This window comes from Limulus polyphemus, unplaced genomic scaffold (genome assembly GCF_000517525.1).
Source record: "Limulus polyphemus unplaced genomic scaffold, Limulus_polyphemus-2.1.2 Scaffold568, whole genome shotgun sequence".
NCBI classification, from domain to species: Eukaryota; Metazoa; Arthropoda; class Merostomata; order Xiphosura; family Limulidae; genus Limulus; species Limulus polyphemus.
The window spans coordinates 85,328-97,725 of NW_013666178.1; the positions used below are offsets into that span (position 1 = coordinate 85,328).

Below are 12,398 nucleotides of genomic sequence, written 5' to 3' on the forward strand. Positions count from 1 at the left end.
GAATGCTTATTAACAAGCCGTTGCAGCTTCTTCGCTGATGAATGCTTATTAACAAGCCGTTGCAGCTTCTTCACTGATGAATGCTTATTAACAAGCCGTTGCAGCTTCTTCACTGATGAATGCTTATTTGCTCAAACACAAAAGCGAACAAGTGTTATTCCAGATGGAAGAAAAAAATACAATACTCACGTGCAAACATATGGAACAGTTGAAAAAAACAACAACATATAAACGTGCAGTTCTCTCTCTATTTAAACAACAACAACATAGAAACGTGTAGTTGTCTCTCTCTATTTAAACAACAACAACAACAACATAGAAGCGTGTAGTTGTCTCTCTCTATTTAAACAACAACAACATAGAAGCGTGTAGTTGTCTCTCTCTATTTAAACAACAACAACATAGAAACGTGTAGTTGTCTCTCTCTATTTAAACAACAACAACAACAACATAGAAGCGTGTAGTTGTCTCTCTCTATTTAATTGTATAAACATGTTCTTCCTTGTCAGATAAGTGATTCATTAATGAACATTAGGAAGTTCCACTTTTGACAAGCTCCGTTCTTCGAAACGTCCAGCAGAGTCTGACAGTGTTTCTCTGTTTTATTCTATAGTAGGAATCATTTTCTGTTTTCAATACTGAATATCAAGTGTTTCACTATCTCCGTTACTTCTATACTTTTTTTTTTCGTCTTTTATGCTTATGTTCCGTTGTGTGGTTTGCCAGTTAGGCTGATCATCAATGAAGGATGGGGACCTTCACCCCCTCCCCCAATAACTACATTCTGGTGCAGATTTGATTCTGAGAACATTATTTCTTTTATTCAAATTCTGAATATCCATACTTATGTAGATATATAAATATAAATCAATCAATAATTCTAATACTATAATTTATATTAATTGTAAATATGTGATGTAATCAGCATTATATAACAATAATAAAATTAATATAAATCAAAATGTCCAAAATGAGAATGAAAAATGTTCCATTATCAGTCCTAGTCATCATCATTAACTCATAACGATAAATATCTGTGGTCATAGCTCCCAAAAGCGTTGGGGATATTCCAACTATCAGAATGATCCAAACGCAAGTATCAAAATAGTCAGCAGTTATGGAGAATCAGTTAAGGGTTAGGTATTGACTACTTGAACCCACAGCGTCTCAATTCTTACTGCCATTTTGTTTGTAATAACCCTAAATTTAACAAGGGTTTTATGCAATTTCGGAATTACATACCAAAATGTTAAGTTAGAACATGTAAAAATCTATATTTATATTCCACTTTTTAATGACTTTCTCCAAATTAGTGATAAATGTATTATTATTTAATGCATATTTTGTAAGTATGTTAGTTGTACTAATTTCATTAATTAAAATTTGTGCATATACATTTTCATATAAAACTAAAGCTCCAACATGCTTTATTAATAGACGGTAATAATAAATTGTTTCTTAATTTCTCTAATTTTATCTTTAAAGGTATTAAAAGAAATATTTAACTGTTTTTATAGAATTAATAAAAAATAATTTCAATTCAGAAGAGAAACACGGAGGATAATGAGATTGTTTAATAATGTTTATAAGATAATGATAATTTTTTTCTAAATCCTTTTAGATACCTTTTTCTAAAACCAGTTTTAAGTCCTTATTTTTAAAAACCTCTAAATTACCTGTAACAATATGATTCTGAAAAGAATCAATACATTCACTATTGATACAGTTACAAGGTAAATTATCAATTTCTTTGGGATTTAATTCTTGAATACAGTTTTTGTAATTAAAAACGAGAGGTCCTATTGGTTTATTGTGTTTAAAACTAACTATAGGTTGTAATGATTTAATAGGAAATATCTCTTCTTCAACACTTTTATGAATCAATATTAGTAGAGATAAATCATTATATATTTTATGTCAAAATGTGTTACCATATAAAATTTGCTTCTTTTGTTCTTTACCGGAATGTTTATTGTAAATTAGATCTATAATTAAATCTTTAATATGAATATATTAGAATTCAAAATTTAACATATATTTCGACCAATATTTAAGTTTTGTATCATTTAATTCAAATAATTGTTTTATTATGAATTTCGAAATATTAATAGTTTTGTCAAGAACAGAATGTAAATGTTTACAGAAATTCCCAAAATTAATCCATTTTCTTTCTATTGTTACCTTAATCCGTATTTTTAGTTTGTTTAATGTTATAAATATTTATCTGAAATAAACGGCTAATACAAGTGTTACAAGGCAGTGGGAGTTGAGACGCTGTGGGTTCAAACACTCAACTGCTAACCTCTATCTGATTCTCTATAACTGCAGACTAGTTTGACATCTGTGTTTGGATCTTGTCTGATCGACGGAATATCCCCAACGCTTTTGAGAGCTACGGTCACAGACATTTTCCATTATGAGTTAATGATGATGACATAGACTGGTAATGGAACATTTTTTGAAATTGTTTCGCATTTTTTTTAGTATTATTATAAACGTTTTGATTTATATAAACATATTATATATCCATGTTTGTGTTTGTGTATTATTCAAAGTCATAAAAAAGTACTTTAATTAAACTAAAATAAATGCAACATTATTATTAACTGTACAGTTTGAATATAGTAATAAAGATGGTAAAGTATGTCAATTTGAATAAAGACTTATTAAGCAAATATAAATTATAATCAAAACATATAACCATAGTAAACACTTCACCCCTCGTTTCGACAGAATAAACCGTTCGTTTCTCACTGTTTTAGTATATGAGCAATATAAAACCAAACCAGATTAATATGGTTAAAAACAGCATGTTTCAATACCAATGTATAAAGATAAAACAAAGGTCGGTCATATTGAAATTTGATTATGAAAAAATACAGCAGAATCCTCTTTTTCAAGTTTTTTTAACAACCGTAAGTACTTAGTCACATTAAGCAAACCTTTACCCATGTTAGAGACTATAGTAACTGTGGTGATCTTGAGGTGAAAACGAGACTATATAATTTTTGACATTTTAATGGACCAACATCATTATAGGTTAAATTTAGATAAAATAAAAAAAGTAAAGTAGACAAAGCAATAACTAAATATCATCCTAAAATGAAAACGTTTATGAATTCCGACCAATTAAGCCTACTTGAAGAGCATGTTTTAGTAACACACAATTTTATGGGCCCGGCATGGCCAGGTAGTTAGGACGCTTGATTAGCAATCTGGAGTTCGCGGGTTCGAATCCCCGTCCCATCAAACATGCTCGCCCTTTGAGCCAAGATGGCGTTATAAACTGCGGTCAATCCCACTATTCGTTGGTAAAATAGTAGCCGAAGAGTTGGCGGTGATGACTAGCTGCCTTCCCTCTAGTCTTTCACTGCTAAATTATGGACGGCTAGCGCAGATAGCTTTCGTGTAGTTTTGCGCGAACTTTATAACAAACCAAGCCAAAGCACAATTTTAGAAAAGTACCTGTGTAAGAGCGAAGTTATGCAAAATGAATCATAATATTATATGCAAGGCTTAAGAGACATGACTTAATTTTTCCAAACTATTAAAATGGACTAAATAAAACTGTTAATAACACCCATTTCTTACTTACGAAAAGTGACAGTTTGACGCTGTCGTTATTCATTTACTTTATTTTTTAAGCAATAACATAACTTATCTTACGTCTGTGCAGGAGAGATTAAGGAGAATAACTTACCAAATGAGTTGTATCTCCTGATGATGTTTTCCAGGAAGGTATTTTGGGGAGCAACAAGACCTCTTCTCCCCCCTGGCATTATGTCATACCTAAGAATAAGGAGTGAGGGTCATATTCAACAGAATCAGAGAGGACCAAGTCGGAGTATAACATATACGTTACTTAGTTTGTGTGTTTGTGCAATTTAAACTTTTTGAACAAATAGTCAACAGCCAGTCCGACAAGAATGTCAAACTTTACCTAAGAACAAGCGTTTAACAGGTAAAATCTGCTGTTCAAACTGCTTGAATATTTAGCCAACAGCACAGTTCGAAACAGACAGGGAACGTCAAATCTGACCAAAAAACAGCAGTTTAACAGGTAAAATCTTCAGTTCAAACTGCTTGAACATTGAGCCAATAGCAAATTAGAAACAGATAAGGAATGTTCAATTTGATCCAAGAAGAACAGTTTAACAGGTAAAATCTCCAGTTTAAGGTTTAGTTTACAAGCATTACAAAAATGAATATCAAGCGATTATTTGTAAGGTGTTCACCTCTTTCAAGTGTTTGGCAGTCCTATCATCTGACTGCCAACAAATACGTCATTCTCGAGCCTGTCGTGTAGTTTCAATTGGTGGACCTGAATGAACCTGGAAACGAGAATGTAGAGCGCTTATATTCCTAACTTTCCGTGATTGCATGAGAACGATGTGTGCCCACGCTGTAGATTGCTTAAACGGAAACAGTGCGCATGCTTATCGTCATAGTAACCAAGGTTGTAATCTTCTGCGTCCTGGTTTTAACTGTACGTTAACACGACTTTAACATCAATAGCTATCCTTTTCCTAATGACCTGTGTGAAGGCTGAGTTTTGGTAAATGAATCCTAATATTACATGTGAAGTTTAAGAGACTTTACTTCATTTTTCCTAATGATTACAATTGAACTGGGGTTTGGACTCATGTTTCTGACTAGTACTATAAACCAATACATTTAGCACCAGACTTCTGCATTATTCCATTTAAAATATTCTTATTATCAAAATACACTCTTCCACTCAGATATATAAAAAGGAAAGTGACTTAAATTTTACCGTGTATATGTTTTAATATCTTTGTTTCTTTCACTCTTATCAAATGATAAAGGCTACTTCAGGACCTTTTCAAAAATGTCATTGAATTACATGACATCATGTAGCAAATGATTTTCAAAATATTGTTTGAGTTAGGACGTTAAGCCTAATTTCCAGTTGTTAATAAGTAAGTGAAATAGGATTTCGTGACTACAGCTTGTGAGATAGCAAATTCTGTTTTTATTTGATTGTGCTTTTCCTTATCGTTCATTTATTATTCCTTCTATCGTTTAGTCCGCCAGTGGCACAGTGGTATGTCTGTGGACTTATACCGCTAGAAACCGGGTTTCGATACCCGTGGTGGGCAGAGCACAGATAGCCCATTGTGTAGCTTTGTACTTAACAACAAACAAAATCTATGGTTTAGTTTATCTATGAATTTTTAGTTACATTTAAAACGCTAACTCACCTTTTATATGATAACGTATATTTTGAGTATTTTGCATGTATTATGAGACTGACATCAGTTTCCCCTAGTGGAGACGTACAAATATCATTAATGTTGCACGAGAGTATATACAGATATTTTGCACAGGATTACATAAATTACGATCACATAATTTGTAATTTCGTGATCTAACAAGTGAATAAAAATACTTCATTGAACTGAAACAAGTTAGTTCATGAGATGTAGCTGAACAATATTATTGCTGATTATTGCTCGATGTTGTTAATGATTTTGTAGTTTAAATACGGAATAGTGTTATTTTGGAATTAGTTTATTTTTGTCTGGATCTCCACCCCCCCCACCCCCCTCATTCCTTCATATACTGAAATATTTATTAACCTGGATTTATATATTGTATTATTCATTAGCGTTAGTTTCAAGTCCTAGCCAAGGACATATTTCTTTACTGTGTTTTCGTAAGTTATCAACTTTGTATTTCAAACGTTTGAAAGTCACACTTTGGATTTCTGTGGTTTTCAAAGTATAATAAAGTTTTGTTTATTATAATGTATAGATATAAGCAAAGGCTAATTATCGACTTAAAAAATAAAATCTTATGTAATCGGTACCGGAAGCTTTTAGTCATTATTGTTTAAAACTAATATTCATTATTTTAACAAATGTGCCAAACAAAACAATGTTTGTTTTTTCAGGAAAATAACATAAGAATAAACGAGAAACTATGTGTAGAAAGTAGCAACAAATTAAGGAGAGGTGGGTTTACTGATATTACTCATAGTGTGAAATAACGTAATATAGCGTCTGTATTTTCACGTCTCAGTGCATACTTGTTCAAATATGTGACCATGTTTAACAGTAAACGTTTTACGAAATTTGCGAGTCGTATCATGACATTTGAACACAATACAGAAATTGTTTTCCGTAAACACACACACTCACACAAAAAAACACATCAGGAATTATTCAATATTAGATTGAATATTTTGTATCTAAGTTTACAAAAAAAATGATATACATATCAGTCTGCAGTGGTTATTCATATAGCAACCTGTTAGCCTGTTTATACGGCAGTCTGTCATTCTGTAGTGGCTGCTTATAAGGCAGCCAGTCAGCTTGCAGTGACTGTTTATACATTATTTTGCTTCTGTAGCAGATAATATCAACGACACAGGTGCTTTCTTTCAAACCTGCCGCTTGGAGCACTGCAGTTAGCCTAATTACTTTTTCGAGTTGAGTGGATCGTCTTAGCGATATAGGGTCTTTTGTTACAAGTAAAGAAAACTTTTCAAAAAAAGAAGTAAAGGTAGGAATGGCTAATATCAATCCTTCAAAAGCAATTCAAGCAAGATAGTAAAGATGGCATTTGCTATTATTAATTTAATTTTTTGTGCTTAGAGTGTTCGCATTAATTAAGTTTGTTAAAGTTTTGTGTTTAATCAGTTCTAAATACAATGAGGTTCCAGTTGTATTATTTATTTTACTGTATTTTTTAAATACTTATTGTTTATCTATTATTGGCTTGTATTCCTGTTTCACACTTGTACATGAAGTTTCTGTAAAAAAAAACTATCTTCAAGGGGTAATGATAACATCGTTTTCATTATTATTATTTTTAAATTACTACTCGTTATTAATACCTCAGTGAAATTGGTTGACATCATTGTTTTCATTTTTAAGTTATCACGTAATAAAAAGAAGAAGCAGAAAAAAGAATAAGAAATTCAGACTTTTTGCTCTGATATTTACAGACATTCCCAGAACTTGTAACTCACTCATTACATAGATATTGTTATGAAAGAAACACTGTATAGTATTGTAAAGTTCTGATGACGTATTGTTGAGATATTTAAAATAATATTTCGATGAACAATTCGAACCACCCCTTCATAGGCAGTGCTACCGCCTGTCTGATAATAATAGAAGTGAAAACGTTTTAGAATAAAATGCTTATCTGTCTAAAAATTAATATATTGACATAATTTCCAGTAACATTTTTATAAGATTAATTTTATCAAAAATAAAAACGAAAGCCATTTGAACATGCCTTGATAACGAAAACTTAATTGAACATCCTCGGCTAACTGCGTGACCGATGTATACATTGGAAACAAAGTTTGAGGTTTTAGCGTTAAATCAAATGTAGCACCGAGTTTCATTAATTAACGTGTGATAATACAATTACAACTGTAGAAAGAAAATAATTTGCTAAATAAGGTGACAGCCTGTGAATAAAGAGAAAGAAAGGTGTGCTTTCTAGTCCCGATAAAACCGTTTGAGATTTTTCATATTCGATTTAATGTTTTAAGAAGACGTTGTTTAAATTTTTTGTGTTAAGAGTGTTCGCATAAATTTTGTTAAAGTCTTTTTATTTTTTCACTTTGGGAATATGCTAGTTTTCTGCGGTTCTTGATATAATCATTCCAACATTTTTCGAATTGTGAAATATGAATTTTGTAAATAACTTAATTCCAATACATAGTCTCAATACATATCAATTTCTTAAGCAACACTATCAGACCATGCTGCTAGGTGGTATCTGTCTTGATCACAATTTTAAGGTCTCAAATCATGTTGCAAGGTTTCAGCCTATTAGATCGCATTTTAGGATCACATCCATTTACATCACAATTATAGTATGGGCTCTGCCACTTGTTAGAATCAGATGTCACCAATTCACTGTGTTATGGTAACTTATTATCACTTAATGTTGTGAAAGTTACATGCCATCAAATTACTATGTTTTGTTAGTTTTCGTCACTCCATGTTGTAAAATTTGTAACCGCTGTTTTATAATCGATTTCCATCACTCCACTTTGTTAGAAGCACATTCCAATATATCACGTTGATAAGGTTTCATCCTATCAGTTCGCCTTCTTAAGATAATACTCGTCAAATCATGGTCTTAAGGTTTCAATTCACATTGTTAGGATCCTTTGAGATCTAGATGGTATGGTCAAATCATAGTATATCATAATTTTTTATGTCTCACTCTATCAAACTATGTTTTTAGTATCACATTTAAACTATACAGTAGAATCTCATAAAAAGAAAAGAATACCTACAAGATTACTCAATTGTGAATCGTAAATAAATATATTGATTAATAATTCCTTCATTACATTTTATGCAGTTTAAACCTATGTTTAGATCTTATAATATTTTAATACATGTTTTTTAACTGATAAAATTTTTATTTTATATATAACCTATAAATAAATTTTATCGTACCTCTGCCCCACAGTCTGAGGGCTTACAACATTAGAAAGCGGGTTCGATACCTGTGGTTGGAAGAGCACAGATAGTCCATTGTGTAGCTTTGTGCTTAATTACAAACAAACAGACTGGTCTCTCTATATGAATTATTTTCTTTAATACAGATTATATTTTTATTACTAAATGCTAATCATATTTCATTTGGAATATTATTATAAAATTTTGGTGCTGATGTAAATAATATTTTTTCTAAATATTTCCTTATTTTAGTTTAGGAAGTTTTAAACCCTAACATTCTTCAGTTCTTGCCTGATATATTAATTTTATTTTTTGTCTGCCTTGAATATCTTTACTGAATTTATTTGCTCCTCCTGGGGCTCAGCAATACGACGCCAAAAATTGATAAGTATTAGGAAAAAAATTTATCGCTAAATAGAAACCTATGAATGGCTGGCTATTGAACTTGACAAAGATAACCAAACAAGATGGGGATGGAAATGGACATATCCCTTGATCCGGCTAATGACCACATGGCAAACTAAGCTGTCTCGACTTTACATGGATAAAAAACAACAAAAAAAAACATTAATGACTTCCCCACTTTGTCCATCGAAAGCTTGGTGTTTGAATAGAATCTCAACTTTCATCCGGTTAATTTTATAATAATATCTTTATGACTATCTTACAATAAAGTAAAATTTTACGATTGGAAATTCTGGTTCTATTTGTTTTGTTAGTGAGGAAGCCAGTAATGTAGAGATTTTATTCTCCATGTAAAGTCGAGACGGCTTAGTCTGCTGCGTGATAATCAGCCGGATCAAGTGATATGTCGGCTTCCATCCCTATCGTATTCTTTTTTTCAAGTTCAGTAGCCAACCCACATAGCTTTTTTATACGAAGGGGACGTGAGTTATTAGGTTATAGAGTGTGTTCTAAATCTTTATAAATTTTGTATAGAATAATAACAAAATAGGTAGTCAAAGATCGTGAAAACTGTTTTGTTCTATGAAATGATGATCAAATAATAGTAAATGCTAGAACTAGGTAGGCACTAGGCCTGTTGAAGGAAAGTGTTGATGAATGAAAACAAGAAAGCTCGGTTTTGGCTATCAGCCGTTTTTTGACTTTGGGACGCTCTAGCTAGCTGAAAAGCGGCATGTACACCAGAGATAGAGCATCTATGCCAATTTCTGATAACATTAGAGAAAAAAGGGCGTCTGTGCCATCTCTGCAATGAAAGTGCTAGCGAATTCTCTGATACCCATGGTGGGCAAGACATAGGTATTCCATTGCGTAACTTTGTGCTTAATAATAACCAGCCTTCCAGTGGCACAGCAGTATGTCTGCGGACCTACAACACTAGAAACGGATTTCGATACCCGTGGTGGGAAGAGCACAGATAGCCCATTGTGTTTCAAACAAATAATAACAACCAATTGAATATATTTAATATTTTAAGTGTATAATTCATGCAGCAGTAGTATATTTAAATTTTTGATATGTAATATAGTATGACACTATTGTGATAGTTATAATATACATCTGATATCTGTATCAAACCGCTTACATTAGCTAGATTATATTTTGTTTGATTCTCAGACAAGCATTTTTTAAAGAGCAAAATAATTCTGCTGATATTTTAATTTTTTCTATTACTTTCATTTGTTCTTCCCAATTTAATCCACAACTTAATACTATTTCAAGCTACTTAATACTTTCTGATATTTGTAGAATTAAAGTAATATCCATATTATTCTAGACACATAAATATTTGCCAATTCAATTCTCATAATAATAATTCACTTGGAATTATTTAATTTGATTTTTGTAGAAAATATCATACACAGTGTTTGCTTTACATTTAAACATAATAAATTATTATAAATCACTTTCTTATGCATTTTAAATCATTATTTATTTTATGACCCCATTATTAGACTTTCCACTCATCTGGAAAAACTTGGTATTCCCCCATTAAACGTAATTTCACAAAAATCATTTGAATATAATAGAAACAGTAATGGACTTAAAACTGATCCTTAGTTTTTTTGTTTTTTAGTTTCGCGCAAAGCTACACGAGGGTTATGTGCGCTAGCCGTCCCTAATTTAGCAGTGTAAGACTAGAGGGAAGGCAGCTACTTATCACCACCCATCGACAACTCTTGGGCTACTCTTTTACCAACATCACATTATAACGCAAACATGTTTGGTGGGAGGGGGGATGCGAACCCGCGACTCGTAGATAGTAAGTCGAGCGCCCTAGCCCCTGGCCATGCCGAGCTGTGATCCTTACAGTACTCCTGAAGTTAAGCTCACTTATAACATTATTTGTTTTAATTACTTGCTTTCTATTTAATACAACCAACCACTTATTCCAATTTTCTAAAGTATTTTAGAAAATTTTCTTGTGTAATCGTGTCAAAAGCTTTTGATGTATCTAGAGAAAAGCGTATGCTATTTTCTAATCATTAATCAATTTATTTAATCTATTAATAACTGCAATTAATGAATTATCTATGTTAATATTTTCAGAAAGCAATTATCGAATCTAAAAATGTTATTATTCTTTCTTTAGCAATCTTTTCGAGAAATTTTGATCAGAAAATGATAAAGCAATCGGTCTGTAATTATCTAAATCACATTTACTTCCTTCCTTTTTTAAATTTTGGTATAATGATAGTAGTTTCATTACTATTTTAAAACTTCTTCTGTAATCGTATATTTTCCTGCAATTTTTCCGTTTTTATAGAGTTTATAATTTCATATTCATTAGTTGGTATTATATACATTGAATTTAGAGACGTTAGTTTTATACCATCTTCTCCCCACTGCGCATGTCACAAGGTTTTTAGTGAGTTACATTCATTAAACCACTTTTTATTTATGTTATACAAATTAGTGTAGCATAAAATCTGAGCATATATTGGATATTTTAATAATATATATGTTTTAAGTTCTTAAAAGTTTTTAAGGCAATATTTAAAAAAAATCATTAAGCTCCTTTAGTGTGAGAAATGTGAAATTTTTTCCCTAGGCATCCCCTCTTCTCTAATTTATACACCATCCCTCCAATAAGCACAAAATTTAAAGTAAATTATTTACTATAATATTTCCTAGCCTTCAATAGTGTTAGGTAACGGAAATAAGTGATGGGGATAAGTATTAGTATCAAAGAACATAAAAGTCTCCTATCACACATTTACGAACACAGTACAATGAATCAACATGCAATTATCATTAACAACTTTAAAATATTATGCAATGAGAACAACACTGATAGAAGAAAAATAAAAAGAAGCATTTATATATATTATTCCTTGAAGTAAAACCTAATTTATATCAAAACACATGTGTCACCCTCTATGTTTTCTAAATTGGAACAAAATGCTTGCGCAATATTTCACAAAAATCGATAAAGTTACCTGATGATGGCCACAAGAGTGGTTGAAACGTCGTAAAAAAAGTTGAATAAATATAAACAATCCACTCAAAATCTGTATCTTTGGACTTTTACTTAAACCACAATATTCCTGCAAAATACGTAAAGTAGAACACAAAAGGTGAATGTGTGATCAGCGTGAACATAATAACACCATAAAGAAAGTACTAATCAAATAAGTTTGTGAAAAATAAACATTAAGATACAAGTAATAAGTTGTTAAAAAGCAATTAGAGACAGAATTTAATATTAATGTAACTTGAACTTCTCTACCTTGTATAAACTCTATATTCGTATACATAGTTTGGAGTATTGAGACATTCTTTGAATGTCAATCATATTTCGTCCTTTTAAAACATCTTAGTTTTAACTATGCCTTCCTTTACATTTTGTTATAAACAATCCTAAATAGTTTCATAGATTTTTTTTACAGTTAACAGATCAAAATCTTACCTTGTATCCATACATATTTGTTTTGTTACAGACAATGATGAACTGTAAGATCAAACGTGATATTCATTTAT

At 31.3% G+C, this 12,398-nt stretch overlaps 1 protein-coding gene across 1 annotated transcript in view; it reads right to left on the reverse strand.

Moving 5' to 3' along the window:
- The window catches only part of LOC106459150 (potassium voltage-gated channel protein eag-like), a gene marked incomplete at its 3' end in the record, with an annotated part of 96,006 nt that extends 84,122 nt beyond the window's left edge, over positions 1-11,884 (reverse strand). The window contains exons 1-2 of the mRNA XM_022385578.1: positions 11,858-11,884; positions 3,701-3,789 (exon numbers count right to left, since the gene is read on the reverse strand). Of these exons, the coding sequence (XP_022241286.1) occupies positions 3,701-3,779 (79 nt within the window). The remainder of the gene's footprint in view (positions 1-3,700; positions 3,790-11,857) is intronic.
- Positions 11,885-12,398: the final 514 nt, after the last annotated feature.